The sequence below is a fragment of the Scyliorhinus torazame genome, chromosome 7 (genome assembly GCF_047496885.1).
Source record: "Scyliorhinus torazame isolate Kashiwa2021f chromosome 7, sScyTor2.1, whole genome shotgun sequence".
Lineage (NCBI taxonomy): Eukaryota > Metazoa > Chordata > Chondrichthyes > Carcharhiniformes > Scyliorhinidae > Scyliorhinus > Scyliorhinus torazame.
Genome location: NC_092713.1, coordinates 109128486 through 109146343, shown reverse-complemented (window position 1 = coordinate 109146343; position 17858 = coordinate 109128486). Strand labels below are relative to the sequence as shown.

The 17858-nt window shown below is 44.5% G+C and overlaps 1 protein-coding gene across 3 annotated transcripts in view; it reads left to right on the top strand.

Moving 5' to 3' along the window:
• dhx9 (DEAH (Asp-Glu-Ala-His) box helicase 9) overlaps positions 1-17858 on the top strand; it is a 133440-nt gene that overhangs the window by 82383 nt on the left and 33199 nt on the right. For all 3 annotated transcript variants that reach the window (XM_072511240.1, XM_072511239.1, XM_072511241.1), the window contains 7 exons: positions 3062-3139; positions 4237-4428; positions 5451-5592; positions 9737-9819; positions 11208-11364; positions 12143-12246; positions 15163-15376. In XM_072511240.1, coding sequence (XP_072367341.1) covers positions 3062-3139; positions 4237-4428; positions 5451-5592; positions 9737-9819; positions 11208-11364; positions 12143-12246; positions 15163-15376 — 970 coding nt within the window. The remainder of the gene's footprint in view (positions 1-3061; positions 3140-4236; positions 4429-5450; positions 5593-9736; positions 9820-11207; positions 11365-12142; positions 12247-15162; positions 15377-17858) is intronic.

Here is a 17858-nt window from a genome sequence, read left to right as displayed (position 1 = left end):
ATAATGTATTACGTGTTAAAAGTTCACCCGAATTATTTTGTTCTAGTGAAATCGCAAGCCTCTGCTTTAACACAGACAAAACATAGAATTTTGCAGCACAGAAGCAGGCCATTTGGCCCAGCTGGTTTATGCTGGTGTTTATGTGTCGCTTGAGCCTCCTCCCATCCGACTTCATCTAATCCAATCAGTACAGCCAACTATTCCTTTCTATTCTGAGAAAGGAATAATTGGCAATCTAGTTGTACAAGGCCCCTTGGGGATCAGCGAGCATAATCAAGGTGGAGAGTGATAGTGTTGACTCTGAGACTAGGGTCCTGAATCTAAATAAAGGAAACTACGATTGTATGAAGTGCAAGTTGGCTATGTTGAATTAGGGAAGGTAAAATGGATGGGCAATGGCAAACATTCAAAGAGCGCATGATTGAACTGCAGCAATTGTCCAATCCTGTCTGGCGCTAAAACAAAACAGGAAAGGTGGCCAAACCATGGCTTACAAGGGAAATTAGAGATCGTATTAGATCCAAGGAAGAGACATACAAATTTGCCAGAGAAAAATAGCAGACCTGATGATTGGGAGCATTTTAGAATTCAACAAAGGAGGACCAAACGGTTGATTGAGGGGAAAATAGAACACGATAGTAAGCTTGTGGGGAACATAAAAATTGCCTGGAAAGGTTTCTATAGGTATGTGAAGAGAAAAAGATTGGTGAAGATAACTGTAGGTCCCTTACAGCCAGAAACAGAGGATGTATACTTGGGAATAAAGAAATGACTGACCAACAAAATACATTGGTTCTGTCTTCACAAAGAGAGACACATACTAGAAATAACATATTAGAAATGTTGGGGAACACTGGGTTTAGTGAGAGGTAGGAACTAAAGGAAATCAGTATTAGTTGGGAAATGATGTTGGGGAAATTAATGGGATTGAAGGCTGATTAAACCCCAGGACCTGTTGATACACATCCCAGAGTAGTTAGGGAAGTGGCTCTAGAAATAGTGGGTGCAATGCAGCGGTGGCACAGTGATTAGCACTGCTGATTCACCCCTCCTCTGCCGATCAGCCATACCCCTTTTTGAGCCAGCTCTGGGCCCGCGTCACGTACCCTTCCACGCCCGCCCTCAGTCCGCCGCCATCTCTCCCTTCTGGGCCACACCAACCACTCCCATGTCAGCATTCTCCCCCCCCCCTCTCTCTCTCACTCACTCACTCACTCACTCACTCACTCACTCACTCACTCACTCACTCACTCACTCACTCACTCACTCACTCACTCACTCACTCACTCACTCACTCACTCACTCACTCACTCACTCACTCACTCACTCACTCACTCACTCACTCACTCACTCACTCACTCACTCACTCACTCACTCACTCACTCACTCACTCACTCACTCACTCACTCACTCACTCACTCACTCACTCACTCACTCACTCACTCACTCACTCACTCACTCACTCACTCACTCACTCACTCACTCACTCACTCACTCACTCACTCACTCACTCACTCACTCACTCACTCACTCACTCACTCACACACACAAACGCCTTCCTCCTGGCAACCCCCTCTTTCACTCCTGTTAACTAGCCCTCCCAGCTAGTTGGTGGCCCCCGCCCAAGGCCTCTGACTTCCCCTTCACCCCTCCAGTCCACCCCAATCCCCCCGAGCATCAACAAACAAAGACCGCAAAAGGCACATTCACCATCGTCACTCCCACATCAAAACCCACCCCATTTGCTTTACAATGAACTCCAAGCTACTCTCAAAAGTTCATTGTCCTCGCACTCCTCCCAGTCCATGGTCCCTCATAAAGTCCATCGCTTTCTCTGGCAACCAAAATAAAACTCCTGTTTCTGATGTGTCGCCCACAAGCGGGCAGGGTAGAAAACCCCAAACTACACCCCCTTCTTAAAGAGAGCTGCCTTTATCTGGTTGAACCTGGCCCCCCTCTTCGTCAACTCCGCACCCAGGTCCTGATAGACCCACACCACACTCCCTTCCCAGGTGCATTTCCTGGTATGCCTTGCTCATTTCAGGATCTTTTCTTTATCCAAGAATTGATGCAGCCTCCCAACCATCGCTCTCGGCAGCTCTCCTACCTGCAGCCTTGTCCTTAGCGCCCTGTTCTCCTGATCCACCTTGAGGGGCCAGTCATAGATCCCCTCCCCCCATCAACTTCTCCAGCATGCTCTCCACATAGTTGGTGGCCTCGGCTCCCTCAATGCCCTCAGGCATTCCAACAATCCTCAGGTTCTGTCTCCTGGAGTGGTTCTCCAGGTCCTCCAATTTCTCTCTCGGCCTCTTATGGCTGTTCAAAACCAGCACCATCTCCAACGAGACCATCCGCTCCTCGTGCTCCCCCACCACCGCCTCCACCTTCTGGATCTTCATGCCCTGAGCCTCTAATTTCTGCTTTGCCCTCTCAATCTCAGCTCTGAGCAGCTCCACCACCTTAGCCAAGTCTTCCCTCTGCTGTTGGAACTTGCCATTGAAAATCTTTGCAGGAGAGAGTGTTCAGAAGCCAGAAACGCCTTGGAGATATAGAGAGACACAATTTATCTCTATTATTGGGATTGAAAGTACAGTGGGTTGGAAAGATGGGTGGAGGTGGTCAGCAACTCGGAATTCTTTTGCAAGTCTTGAGAAACACCAATTACTGTTTTAAAATATACAAAAATCAGTAAAGCCCCTTACACAAGGAGTAAACTAACGAGGCAGCCCGTTAGATTCTCCAGCTCAGTAAAGCTCGCCTAGCTGTTTTGATGAAGGAGAACCTCACGAAGCTTTGACAGGCTAGTCTGTAGGGCAGGCCCTTGCGGGAAAGTCATGCAGCAGCATCATTGTTTGATTTAGACTTTCCATTCAAAAGTTATATTTTTATTGGCGTGACAGAATCTCCCTTGTTACAAATTTCATGCTCCCCTAAGAGGGAGAGCACCATTTTATTTTCTATGAGAATGTTGATGAGACTTGTTCTGTTACATTAAATATGCAGGTTGGGTTAACATTTTTGTTCCTTGACAGCCATTGTAACTCAATTGTACTTTCCGTAGGCACTGCCGGAACAAATCAGTGCGGACCTGCAGAATGAGCTACAATACCAGGTGCAGAATGATACCAACCTGCAACGTGTATGTACATTTTTCCTTATATGCACTTTGCAGTTCTTTAGTAGAATAACTTAGCTGTTTTTGTTGACTTGATATTGAATCATTTGACAGTTTTGTACAGTACCTAGCAGATCATTTCTAAGTTTAGAAATTGAGTTCAAGCTCTTAGGGGTTTGAAGCATACAATCTAAGCTGGCACTTCAATGCAATACTGAGGGGGAATGCAGTATTTTTAGATGTGCAGTGTATTGAATGAGATATTATCATAATGAATCTGTCACTCACTCAAAGACATTGAAACCCTTCTGAAAGTACGTGTATTGTAATAAAAATCCCTCATCTATGCGCTCTTCCTATGTTCACAATTTGATTTCAAGTCGTCCTTTTTTGTATTTTTGTGTCGACCTTTACCAGTTAGAAATTTCTGTCATTATTATGACCTATGTAAACTCTTCACTAGATTATCTAAACACTGGATTCTCAGATTCCAAAATGGGATTGCTAACAATTATCAGAAACTATCATTATCAGAAAGGTGCAGCAGAGGAACAACTTTTAGTTTTTAAACGAGTACTAACTTCACTCTTTACAGCTTATCTTCTGAACTTAATATCTTGAACACAAGAATTACATTTTTTAATTCACATCTCCCCATGGCCTTGCTCCCTCCTGACCTCTGTTGCCTCTAACTTTACAGTCCTCCAGAATTGCTGTTTTCCTCCAATTCATATAAAGGCATGATTTTAATCGCTCTGCCATTGGCAAATGTGCCATTAGCTGGCTGGGCCCCATGCTCTCTTAATTCCTTCCCTAAATCTGAGTCTGTCTTCCTTTTAAAATGCTCCTTAAAGCTGACCTCATCGACCATTGGTTCTGTGTCCTAATATCTCCTTATGCAACTTGGTGTAATGTGCTTTGGACCTCTTTGCGATGTTTTGCTACATTAAAGATACTATATAAATGCTGGTTGCTGCTACACCAGTAGGTGGTTGTTTTAAATTAGGTGGTACTTTTGGGGTAATGCACCCTTGTGTAGTGAAATAAGCCCAATAACCTATCCTTTTTATGCTTATGTTTTCGAAGTTCGGTATTGACAATTGTGTTTTGTCTCATTACAGATACTGAATGAAAGAACCCAATTACCAGTCAAAAATTTTGAAGATGAAATGCTTAAATCAGTCAGCTGCAGTCCAGTAATCATTGTTCGAGGTCAAACTGGGTGTGGTAAAACTACTCAGGTCCCTCAATACATCCTGGATCAATACATTAGAAGCGGCAAAGGTTCGGAGTGTAACATTGTAGTCACACAGGTGCGTGAGAACTACTAAGAGATCTACGAGAAACATACTTATCGACTTATTGTCTTTGCAATCCATCTCCAAAGGGATGGATCTGCCCATTTGATTCCAGATAATCATGTAGTGGGTAGATGGGCTCTAGTTGGACAGTAACAGAAAGCTTGTATAGTGGCTACAGTTTCGGACCTTCCTCTATAAAACCTCACCTAAGTTCTTTTGGTTAAGGTAACTATAATAATTCATTCTGTATTCGACATATCAAAATTGATGTGGTTTTGGAGACACCTCATTGATAATTAAAATATCCTGGTGCCATGAAAAATGCTCTGTTCCAAATCCACTGCCCCCAAAAACCCCAAATGCCACCTTGATATTTTAGCTTACTCGAATAGACATAATGTGTACACGCGATTCGTGGTTGACTGTTTGCAGAACTGGACAAAAAAATTATTATTGCAATCTATATTTCAAATTGGGTTTAATTATTTTTGCACATGCACTTCTAATGTAATCAGTCAAATAGTATTTTGAAAGCTCAAAACAAGGTGGCACAGTGGTTAGCACTGGTGCATCACAGCGCCAGGGGCCCAGGTTCCATTCCAGTCTTGGGCAATAGTCTATGTGGAACTTGTATGTTTCCTGTGTCTGCGTGGGTTTTCTCCTGGTGCTCCAGTTTCATCCCACAGTCCAAAGATGTGCAGGTTAGATGGATCGGCCATGCTAAATTGCCCCTTTGGGTCCAAAAGGTTAGGTGGGATTACTGGGTTATGGGGATAGGGTGGGGCCGTGGGCCTAGGTAGGGTGCTCTTTCAGACGTTTGGAGCAGACTCGATTGGCCAAAGGACCGCCTCCTGCACTGTAGGGATTCTATGATATATTCTAAATAAATGCAGTGAGTTTTTTAAATTTTGGAAGATTAGTAGCATAAATTGAAAAAAATGCAAGTTGATGTTTTGGGTATTGAACCCTTTGCTACTGGAAGTATTGCTTATGTTTACAAACAATATTTAATTTCCTGTTGATTTATTTTCCAGCCTCGACGTATTAGCGCTGTGTCAGTTGCAGAGCGTGTTGCTTGTGAACGTGGAGAAGATCTAGGCAAGAGTTGTGGTTACAGTGTTCGTTTTGAATCCATATTGCCAAGGCCACATGGCAGCATAATGTTCTGTACTGTAGGTTAGTATTGCAATGCAAGACAGCTGACTTACAGTAAAATTGTTTTGTCAGAACGTGTAAAGCTAATGAGCAATTTTTAAAATGTTGTTTTGGTTTTGAGGGAGATGGTGTTTAAATGTCTCTTGTGTTCATCTAAGTAAAGGATGTTGGTACCTGGGGCAAATTAATTAGTATTGCGTCCCGAGGGCCCTGCTGTCAAAGCCCAAGTGGAACACTTGGCTAATGCAACCCTTACGGAGTCTAATCTGGTCACTCACCCACAAGTGGGTCTCCTGCAAAAGCACCACATCGGCCCTGAAACTCTTCAAATACGAGAAAACTCTTGCCTGTTTCACTGCCCTCCCCCCAAACCATGCGCATTCCACATAACCAATCGAATCGTTGGTGCCTCACCCCCCCTCCCCATCAAGTGAACCATTTCCACTGCAAGGGATTATCCGCTCCATCTCCCATAACCCTGAAACCAGAACCACCCAAGAAGGCAGACAGCCCCACCGAGCAAATGGGACAAAGAACAAACCCCAGTCACTGTCCGCATCCTACCCCATCCCAGAAATCCCCAACCACTTCCTCTCGACTCAACCCCCCTCTCTTCCATCCCCAGCACCCCTCCATTTGTAGTGCCTAGGCTCAGTGAAACTTACAACAGGTTCAGCAAGGCAAAGCCCCTCCCTGAAATACGTTTCAATCAATGCACCATTACTAGTTGTTCCATGTCCACCAATCTATGTTTATCTTATTTTTTTAAAAAAAATTTAGAGTACCCAATTATTATTTTTCCAATTAAGGGGCAATTTAGCATGGCCAGTCCACCTAACCTGCACATCTTTAGTTGTGGGGGCGAAACCCACGCAGACACTGGGAGAATGTGCAAACTCCACACTGACAGTGACCCAGGGTCTGGATTCGAACCCGGGTCCTCAGCGCCGTAGTCCCGGTGCCAACCACTATGCCACGTGCTGCCTCAACCAATCTATGTTTATGAGTTGCTTTCACATGACTATTCAATTACTCATTATACAATAGAATGTAAGAAGCAGCACTGGGTGGCACCGCTTTCTAGCCTGTGGATCGGAAACTAGTTCATCATCAACATAAGAAAGAAGATTTGAAACATGAGCAGTTGGGATGGGCAATTTTTAGATGAGGGTGAGATGGGGAGGACAAAAATAAGAAGTGTTGGGTGACTCTTTGTTAAAGCTGTTGAAAGAGTCATCCAGACTCAACGTTGGCTCCCTTCTCTCTCCACAGATGCTGTCAGACTTGCTGAGATTGTCCAATATTTTCTCTCTTTGTTTCAGATTCCAGCATTTGCAGTAATTTGCTTTTAACTGAAGAATATTATTGCCTATTAGTTTAATAATTGACTAATGTGGGTTGTGATAGTTCAGTTAATGTCATGTATATTTCTGTATATTCTGTATGTATATGGGGAGAGAGGGGGTGGGGGGGGAGGGGTGGAAACCTTGGTTGCAAGAAAAGGCAGTCCTGTCTGACACTGTTTTCGAAGGTGGCATCATCGGAACAGATGCGGCAGAGACGGAGAAACTGGGAGAAGGGGTGGAGTCCTTGCAGGGAGTGGGATGTGAGGAGTTGTAATCGAGGTATCTGCGAGTCAGTGGGTTTGTAATGAATACTGGTGGTCAGTCTATCACCAGAAATAGAGACAAAGAGGTCAAGAAGGGAAGTGTCAGAGTTAGACCATGTGAAGGTACAGATGAGAGCTGAAGAGGCACCGATCTAGTCATTGATGTAACAGACAAAGAGTTGTGGGAGTGGGTCTGAGTAAGACTGGAAAAGGAATGTACTGCATACCCCACAAAAAGATAGATGTACCGTGTGCCCATGCAGGTACCCGTAGCCACACTTATTTGCAGGAATTGAGACAAGTTAAAGGAGAAATTGCTAATTAAGAGGAGTTCAGCCAGGTGGAGGAGAGTTGTGGTGAATGGGGATTGTTTGGGCTGCTGCTCGAGCAAGAGGCAGAGAGTCCTGTGACCCTCCTGCTGGGGGATGGAGGTGTAGAGGGATTTGACGTCCGTAGTGAAGAGGCAGCAATTGGGGCCGGGAAACTGCAAATTGTTGATGAGATGTAGGACATTGGAGGAATCATGAATGTACGTGGGAAGGTACTGCACAAGAGGAGCGAGAATGCAGTAGAAATAGTAAGTTCAATGGAGCAGGAACAGGCTGATACGATGTGCCTGCCTGGGCGGTCGTCATGTTTGTGAAGCAGATAGGAGTGGACTGTGGGGTTGGGAGACTAGGAGGTTTGGAAGTTTGGGAGGGAAGGTGTCCAGAGGCAATGAGGTTCACGACAGTCCTGGAAACAAGAGCTTCATGTTTGGTGATGGGGCCGTGGTCCAAGGGGAGGTAGGAGGAAGTGTTGGTACTCCGTCTCTACGAGGTAAAGTGCACCAGGCAACACTAGTACCACCCTTGTTGGCAGGTCTGATAACAAAATCAAGGTTTGGCTTGAGAGAATGGAGTGCAGAAAGTTCAGAAGAAATTAGGTTGGAGTGGGTAAGAGGAATAGAGAAATTGAGGCAGCCAAGGTTGCGCTGACAGTTCTCAATGAAAAGATTGAGCTGATAAGCCAGAGGAAGGGGTCTGGATGGAGGGAGAAAACTGGAGGTGAGTGAAAGGGCCTATTGAATGGGGGATGACACCTGCCCAAAGAAGTGAGCATGGAGGTGAAGGTGATGGAAGAAGAATTCAGCATCGTGCTGAGCCCAAAATCCTATAAGGTGAGGGTGTAATGGGATGAATTGCTGAGTACAGAACATTTGGCATCAGAGGGGAAAGTCAGAGGGTATAGTGAATACATGGCAAGGACTGGGATTGGAAGAAGGAATGGGGTCAGCGGGATGGGAAGGTGTGAAGGGTCCTGGAAGGGTATTGGTATCTGTAAGTTGCTGGAGCTTGTGCTCCTTATCACCTGAAAGGAAGGGAATAGCTTTTTGTCATATGAGGTGAAGAATGAAATTAACTGGTGATAAGCACAGTTTTCACAGAAAGTCAGTCGTCGGTGCTGCTGGAGAGAGAGGTTGAGTGTCTGCATGTGGTGGTGCATGGCACTGAGTGTTTATCCCAGAATGCAGTGAGAGTGGCTGTCCGAAGAGTGTTTTATATCCTGGAGGAATCCTGGGTGGATTTAAAATATGGAGGGATGGAATTTCGGTTGCCCATTTGTCTGTCCTCGGCCTGCTAAAATGCTCCAGTGAAGACCAACGCAAACTGGAAGAACAGCACCTATGCTTCCAATTACGCACGTTACAGCCCCCTGGGCTCAACATTGAACTCACCAACTTTAGGCTGTGAACGTTCCCCTCCACTTTGACTTCCCCTTTTTCTGTATTCAGCTTTGCTTGCTTGTCCCAACACTATCCAACCCTCCCCCACATGGCCACTGTCCCTTGCAGCCACTTTGTCTAATATCAATGACATCTTTACCAATCTCTTCTTCGCTCCAACCTATCACTGATTTTCCATTCTGCCCATGTCTCCCCCCCAATCCATTATATAATTAAGCAAATTTCTAGCCCTTTGCAGTTCTGTAGAAGGTTCAGTGGACTCAAGGGTAATTATGTTTCGTTCTCTACAGATGCTATTTCCCATTTGATCTACTCCAGAATCCCCACACCTTGGAGATCTGAGAGATGACTGAGTATTATTTTGTTTTTTGAAAGTGGGGTGTTTTATCAGCTGGAACAAAAATAATTTGGAAATTTTAACATGGTAACAGCAAATGGTTAGGATCTGAAATATACTGTCTGATTGTGTGGGGGAGGCAAATTCAACAGTGGCTTTCAAAAGAGAATTGGATCATTATTTTCATGTCTGTTGGGAAAAGGCAGGGGAGTGGGATTGGGCGAATTGCTCTTCCAGAAACGATTCAAATGCTGTAACCATTTTCTGATTCTGTTTTGAAAATGAATAGAAGGTTAGTGTGACTAAAACAAAAACTGCCTGTAAACAATATTACGGAAATGCTCAGCAGAGCTTATGCAGGCAGGTTGCAAAAAATGATATCTCTTCTTTTAGTGGGCCAAAAGCAACCTGATGCAATCTATCTAAAAGTTTGACATAGGCGTAAAATAACTTTCTTTCTACTTAATGAAACTGATGATTATTGTACTCTTAGGTGTGCTGCTGAGGAAATTAGAAGCTGGCCTTCGTGGTATAAGCCATGTAATAGTGGATGAAATCCATGAGAGGGACATTAATGTGAGTATTTGCACATTCTTTGTTTCCAAAGGGACATCCAATATGGCTGCCTTCAACTTTAATGTTAATTTCTGTCATTTAATTTTTTTTGATAGCGGTACAGATTTTAAAAAATCTCCCTCTGTTCTCTTGCATTCCACATGCTGCAGCTAGTGTCCCCAGCCAGGAAAATGTGCTTCTGCAGCCATCAAGCACATTTTTTTTCCCATATTTACAGAATTTTTATTGGGTTCAAATTCAGTTTTAGAAGGCTCAGTTTTTGCAGCTTTGAGCACACGATATTAACGCCAAACTGGCACCTCACTTACTCCCGCCTGGCCCGGACCACCCCCTCCTGCCTGGAAAACCCCGGCGTACCCCTTCTGGCCCGGCCTGTCCCATCTTGCCCTGCCCCTTCCTGCCAGGCCTGCCACGCATGGTCAGTCACCTCTTGCCCGTCCCAGCTTGCCTCCTGCCTGGCCTGGCCCACCCCCTCCTGCCGGCCCCCGGGATACTGCAAAAACCCGAATATTTCATTTTAATTATGTAAGACTGTGAGGAAAGGATACCTTGCTCCTGGAGTTATTTCTTGCAAATTAGGATCTGATATATTAAAACAAACTTTTATTACTAAGGCAGTGTTAAAATATCTTTAATATCACACAAGAAAATAGCTTACAATTACCCCTTATACTGTTGTCTCACAGCGCCAGGCACCTGGGTTTGATTCCGGCCTCGGGTGACTGAGTTTGCACGTTTTGTGTGGGCTTCTGATTTCCTCCCACAGTCCAAAGACATTAGGTTCGGTGGATTGGCCATGCTAAATTGCTCCTTAGTGTCCCAACCCTTAGGTGGGGTTATGAGGATTGGGCCTGAGTAGGGTGCTCTTTCAGAAGGTTGGTGCAGACTCGATGGGCCGGATGGCCTCCTTCTGCACTGTAGTAATTCTGTTGTCAGTTAATAAGAACCAGTTTTCTTTGATCACTAACTAAACCTGTCATAATCTGGTACACCTCTGTCAAAATCTCCCTGGCTCCATTGAGGATAAACCTAGCTTCTCCAATCTAACTTTCCAGCTGAAATCCCTCACCCCGAAACCATTCTGAGACATATGCACCCTCTCCAGGAATCATGCATTCTTCCTAAAGTGTGGTGATCAGAATTTGATGCAAGACTTTAGGGCCATAACCAGAGCTTTATAAAAGTTCAACATGTCTTCCCTGCTTTTTTGATTTACCTCTCTAGGTATTAAAACTTGAGTTCCAATGCATTTTCACTTATTGCCTCTTTGGGCTTGGTTTTTGGGGGCTTCAAAGGTTGACTTATACTTCGATCTAAGGTTTTTCAAATGTGATTTCCTATATAACGAACTACCTTTATGAACCCAAAACTTCTCAAATCTCTTTCAGACTGATTTTCTCCTTGTGGTTTTGCGGGATGTTGTCCAAGCTTATCCTGATATTCATGTTATTCTCATGTCTGCCACTATTGACACCACCATGTTCAGAGAGTATTACTTTGACTGTCCAATAATTGAAATATTTGGAAGAACATTTCCTGTTCAAGGTGCGTAAAAGTTGGGGTAATGCATTACAAATGAGATGCAAATTAAGGATTATACTGCTGTACAGTTACTTATTTTGTAACTTAATAGATATGTCACACTGTACTCTAATCACTCTTTTGATTTGATTTTAATTGCAATTTAACAATTAAATTAAACAATTTAATTACGAAAGAATATAATTAGAATAGCAAGTAGGTTGTACTCCGCATCGTTCTCCAAGCTAACTTTGTCGTTCTCGTTACACTAAAGACATATTGATCCTCAAGGTTGGATTGTTTTTCAAGATGGGATGGGGGTTTAGCAAGAATATTAATCTTAATCTCATTTTGATGCTTCAACAGTAAATCTTTTCAAAATAATTAAGCTGTTAAAAATCACACATTGGTATACTTTTGAAAACTAACGTTCTGGAGATGTAGAGGTTTAGTATAGTACAGTGGTGTTTGAGTGCTGACAATGTTTTATGAAATAGTTGCTCTCCTTGTTAAAAAACAAAATGACTGCCAAATCTTTTTCAAATTTTTACTGTCTCTCATTTGTTTTAATGTGTGTGCACGATTTATAGCAAATAATATAAACCTTTGGTATTATGGAGTTCCATCCCCAGAACAATTTCAAGAGAGTTTGGAATTTGAATTCTTCAGGCAGCATAAACCAATGGCATTTGCTGTAGATTTTCACCATTGCTAAACACAGTGTCCTTCATTTTGGATTTCACATTCTGATTGCTAACTGCCTGGATTTTCATGCTTCAAGTACCTTTGCTGGTTATTCCAGAATATTTCTTAGAAGACTGTGTACAGATGACTCGGTTTATTCCTCCTCCGAGAGACAAGAAGAAGAAGGATAAAGATGAGGACGGTGGTGGAGATGATGAGGAGGTATAAAAAGATTGAATTCTGATCGGGGATCTTTTAAGTGTTCAAATTTCCTTAACTTGTGCTTTTATAGCATATCTGGATTGCTATTTCTTTCCCATACACCAGCTTGACTGTGACACTAATCCCCCAGAGTGGACCCATTGTGCTGAGCAGATGTAGTACATCTACTGCTGTCCCAGCTATGATTCAGTAATAACATAGATTAGTGATCAAACATAGGAACTTCTGTCTGATTCGCTCAGCTAATCACTGGATAAACTCACTAAAGCTTAGTGGAATCTGCGTGGAAGATAATCAAAGTGTACATTATATCATGGGCCATATTTGCATGTCTCATCTCCGACTGGCAGCTGCGCAATATCTTTTATTAAATGCAGAGAAACTGCTTACCATTGCTGTCTCACAGAGCCAGGGATCTGGGTTCAATTCCAGCTTTGGGTGACTGTGTGGAGTTTGCATGTTCTCCCCATGTCTGCGTGGGTTCCCTTCGGGTGCTCCGGTTTTCTCCCATAGTCCAAAGATGTGCGGGTTAGATGTATTGGCCATACTAAATTGCCCCCCGATGTCCAAAGATATGCAGGTTAGGTGGAGTTACAGTGATAGGGCGAGGGAATGGACCTAGGTAGGGTGCTCTTTCAGAGGGTCGGTGCAGACTTGATGGGCCAAATGGATTGGATTTGTTTATTGTCACGTGTACCGAGGTACAGTGAAAAGTATTTTTCTGTGAGCAGCTCAATAGATCATTAAGTACATGAAAATAAAAGAAAATATATAATAGGGCAACACAAGGTACACAATGTAACTACATAAACACCGGCATCGGGTGAAGAATATAGGGGTGCAGTGTTAATGAAGTCAGTCCATAAGAGAGTCGTTTAGGAGTCTGGTAACAGTGAGGAAGAAGTTGTTTTTGAGTCTGTTCGTGCATGTTCTCAGACTTTTGTATCTCCTACCTGATGGAAGAAGTTGGAAGAGTAAGTAAGCCGGCTGGGAAGGGTCTTTGATTATGCTGTCCGCTTTCCCCAGGCAGCGGGAGCGGTGGCCAATGGATGGGGAGGCAGGTTCGTGTGATGGACTGGGCTGTGTTCCCGATTCTCTGAAGTTTCTTGCGGTCTTGGGCTGAGCAGTTGCCATACCAGGCTGTGATGTAGCCAGATAGGATGCTTTCTATGGTGCATCTGTAAAGGTTGGTAAGAGTTGATGTGGACATGCCGAATATCCTTAGTTTCCTGAGGAATTATTGACGCTGTTGTGCTTTCTTGGAGATAGCGTCGACGTGGGTGGACCAGGACAGATTTTTGGAGATGTGTACCCCTAGGAATTTGAAACTGCTAACCATCTCCACCGTGGCCCCGTTGATGCTGACAGGGGTGTGTTTGGAACTTTGCTTCCTGAAGCCAATGACTAGCTTTTTAGTTTTGCTGGCATTGAGGGGATAGGTTGTTGTCGCTGCACCACTCCACTAGGTTCTCTATCTCCCTCCTGTATTCTGACTTGTCGTTATTCGAGATCCAGCCCACTATGTTCGTATCGTCAACAAACTTGTAGATGGAGTTGGAACTAAATTTTGCCACGCAGTCGTGTGTGTACAGGGAGTATAATAGGGGGCTAAGTACACAGCCTTGCGTGGCCCCGGTATTGAGGACTATTGTGGAGAAGGTGTTGTTGTTTATTCTTACTGGTTGTGGTCTGTGGGTCGATGGCCTCCTGCACTGTTGGAATTCTTCTAAAATAGAATCATAGAATTTACAGTGCAGAAGGAGGCTATTCAGCCCACCAAGTCTGCACCAGCCCTTGGAAAGAGCACCCCACTTAAGCCCATACCTCCACCCTATCCCAGTAACACCACCCAACCTTTTTTGGACACGAGGGCAATTTAGCATGGACAATCCACCGAATCTGCACATCTTTGGACAAAATGTTGTTGAAATTGTTATTTGACTTTCAGTTGACAATGTGCATTTAATGTTGATGTTTACTTTAAATCCTGTACCCTTTATTCCGCCTGACAAACCTGAAATTTGTGCAGACACTATGGGCTGGATTCTCCGGACGGCGACTCCGAAATTGCTTTTGGCGACTGTCCGGAAAATCCAAGATACCGACCAAACTGGGTGCGGCGCCGCTTTCGCGATGCTCCACCCCCTCCACAGCTGTGCCAAGTATCGACGGCCTCAGGACATTGCCTGAGACCTGCCCCCTGATGCTCCGCCCCCGACTGGCCGAGTTCCCGACGCATGGGTCTCGCATGGTCTCATCTGTCCGGAACTCGGCGTGGCGGCTGCGGACTCAGTCCAGCGCCGTCACAGTCGGGAGAGGGCCGACCCGCGGGCAAGGGGAACATTATTCTGGGCTAGGGGCTCTTTGGGGGGGGGGTCCGGGTTGCGCAAGCTGACCGAAGGGGGAGACAATTTCGCGGGTCGGGTCCGCGAGCGGCTGCCGGCATGTGCATGCGTGGCCATGAACCCGGCAATTCTCCGGGGCGTATCGGCAGCTAAAGCTGTTGCTGTACACTGCCGTCCTGCTAGCCCCCAGCAAAACGGAATCGGTGACCGTTTTGTGCCAGTTTTCTGGCATATAACGCCACCGTTCCCACACCAGTGCGGGGACATAGCCCCAGAATCGGAGAATCCAGCCTACATCTTTCAGACCAGAACCTTATTTGAGACATTGCCCTGGAGGCTTGAGTTTGTTGTACCTTAATAAACTAAACAGCTTTTAAAAAAAGAAAAATGCATTTCATGTAATTATGCAAAGAAATGGAACAATTTAAGCTTTTCTGAAGATGCAATTTGCCAGTGGCTTGTTGAGTTATCAGCTCAGTTCTCTGGATATTGGTTGGGTTTGAAATAATATCAGCTCGATGATGTTGCAGTCGAACTTTTTAAACTTAATGAAGAATCTCTGCCTTGCTAGGTGAACTGTAACAAGATCTGTGGTGATGACTATGGGGCAGAAACCAAACGTGCTATGGCTGAAATGAGTGAAAAAGAGACCCCTTTTGAACTGATAGAAGCATTACTCAAATACATTGAAACATTGGATGTAGATGGAGCAGTTCTTGTTTTCTTACCAGGCTGGAACTTGATTTTCGCAATGCAAAGACATCTGGAAACAAACTCTTACTTTGGTATGCGTGTTTGCCTTGTTTTATAGTACCATTTTTTTCAAGTTTGTATGTTGACATCTTGAAATGACATTTTTGAACTTGTTCCCATGGATTTAAATAATCTTTGTGTTATTCGTTCTTGGTTTGTCAATGTGCTAAGTGGGAGAAAGACGTCGTTGACTTAAACTTTCTTCTCTTTTATGGATCATACAAAAGACTTGTTAAGATTTGCTTCCAAACTTCCACCACTGAATCACGAGTAAGAATCTGAGAAGGGCTTAAGGACAAGATTGCTTCTGATATTTTCCCAATTACCAGCAAGCCTAATTTTTTTTTGTTTTTCTTGAAATTTCTTCCCACTTTCCTCTTATTTCACAATTTCCAAATTCATGCTTTTGCACAGCTATATGAGCACTGGTGCGCAGGCACCTAGAACATAGAACATGGAAAATACAGCACAGAACAGGCCCTTCGGCCCACGATGTTGTGCTGAACCGTTGTCCTAGATTAATCATAGATTATCATTGAATCCACAGTGCAGAAGGAGGCCATTCGGCCCCCCGAATCTTCACCGGCTCCCGGAAAGAGCACCCCACCCAAACCCAACACCTCCACCCAACACCAAGGGCAATTTTGGACACTAAGGGCAATTTATCATGGCCAATCCACCTAACCTGCACATCTTTGGACTGTGGGAGGAAACCGGAGCACCCGGAGGAAACCCACGCAGACACGGGGAGGACGTGCAGACTCCGCACAGACAGTGACCCAAGCCGGAATTGAACCTGGGACCCTGGAGCTGTGAAGCAATTGTGCAATCCGCAATGCTACCGTGCTGCCCTTAAGAACAAATAAATCTACACTTTATCATTTTACTGCAATCCATGTACCTATCCAATAACTGCTTGAAGGTCCCTAATGTTTCTGACTCAACTACTTCCACAGGCAGTGCATTCCATGCCCCCACTACTCTCTGGGTAAAGAACCTACCCTCTGACATCCCCCCTATATCTTCCACCTTTCACCTTAAATTTATGTCCCCTTGTAATGGTTTGTTCCACCCGGGGAAAAAGTCTCTGACTGTCTACTCTATCTATTCCCCTGATCATCTTATAAACCTCTATCAAGTCACCCCTCATCCTTCTCCGTTCTAATGAGAAAAGGCCTAGCACCCTCAACCTTTCCTCGTAAGACCTACTCTCCATTCCAGGCAACATCCTGGTAAATCTTCTTTGCACCTTTTCCAGAGCTTCCACATCCTTCCTAAAATGAGGCAACCAGAACTGTACACAGTACTCCAAATGTGGCCTTACCAAAGTTTTTGTACAGCTGCATCATCACCTCACGGCTCTTAAATTCAATCCCTCTGTTAATGAACACGAGAACACCATAGGCCTTCTTCACAGCTCTATCCACTTGAGTGGCTACTTTCAAAGATGTATGAACATAGACCCCAAGATCTCTCTGCTCCTCCACATTGCCAAGAACTCTACCGTTAACCCTGTATTCCGCATTCATATTTGTCCTTCCAAAATGGACAACCTCACACTTTTCAGGGTTAAACTCCATCTGCCACTTCTCAGCCCAGCTCTGCATCCTATCTATGTCTCTTTGCAGCCGACAACAGCCCTCCTTACTATCCACAACTCCACCAATCTTCATATCGTCTGCAAATTTACTGACCCACCCTTCAACTCCCTCATCCAAGTCATTAATGAAAATCACAAACAGCAGAGGACCCAGAACTGATCCCTGCGGTACGCCACAGGTAACTGGGATCCAGGCTGAATATTTGCCATCCACCACCACTCTCTGACTTCTATCGGTTAGCCAGTTCGTTATCCAACTGGCCAAATTTCCCACTATCCCATGCCTCCTTACTTTCTGCAGAAGCCTACCATGGGGAACCTTATCAAATGCCTTACTAAAATCCATGTACACTACATCCACTGCTTTACCTTCATCCACATGCTTGGTCACCTCCTCAAAGAATTCAATAAGACTTGTAAGGCAAGACCTACCCCTCACAAATCCGTGCTGACTATCCCTAATCAAGCAGTGTCTTTCCAGATGCTCAGAAATCCTATCCTTCAGTACCCTTTCCATGACTTTGCCTACCACCGAAGTAAGACTAACTGGCCTGTAATTCCCAGGGTTATCCCTATTCCCTTTTTTGAACAGGGGCACGACATTCGCCACTCTCCAATCCCCTGGTACCACCCCTGTTGACAGTGAGGACGAAAAGATCATTGCCAACGACTCTGCAATTTCATCTCTTGCTTCCCATAGAATCCTTGGATATATCTCGTCAGGCCCGGGGGACTTGTCTATCCTCAAGTTTTTCAAAATGCCCAACACATCTTCCTTCCTAACAAGTATTTCCTCGAGCTTACCAGTCTGTTTCACACTGTCCTCTCCAACAATATGGCCCCTCTCATTTGTAAATACAGAAGAAAAGTACTCGTTCAAGACCTCCTATCTCTTCAGATTCAATACACAATCT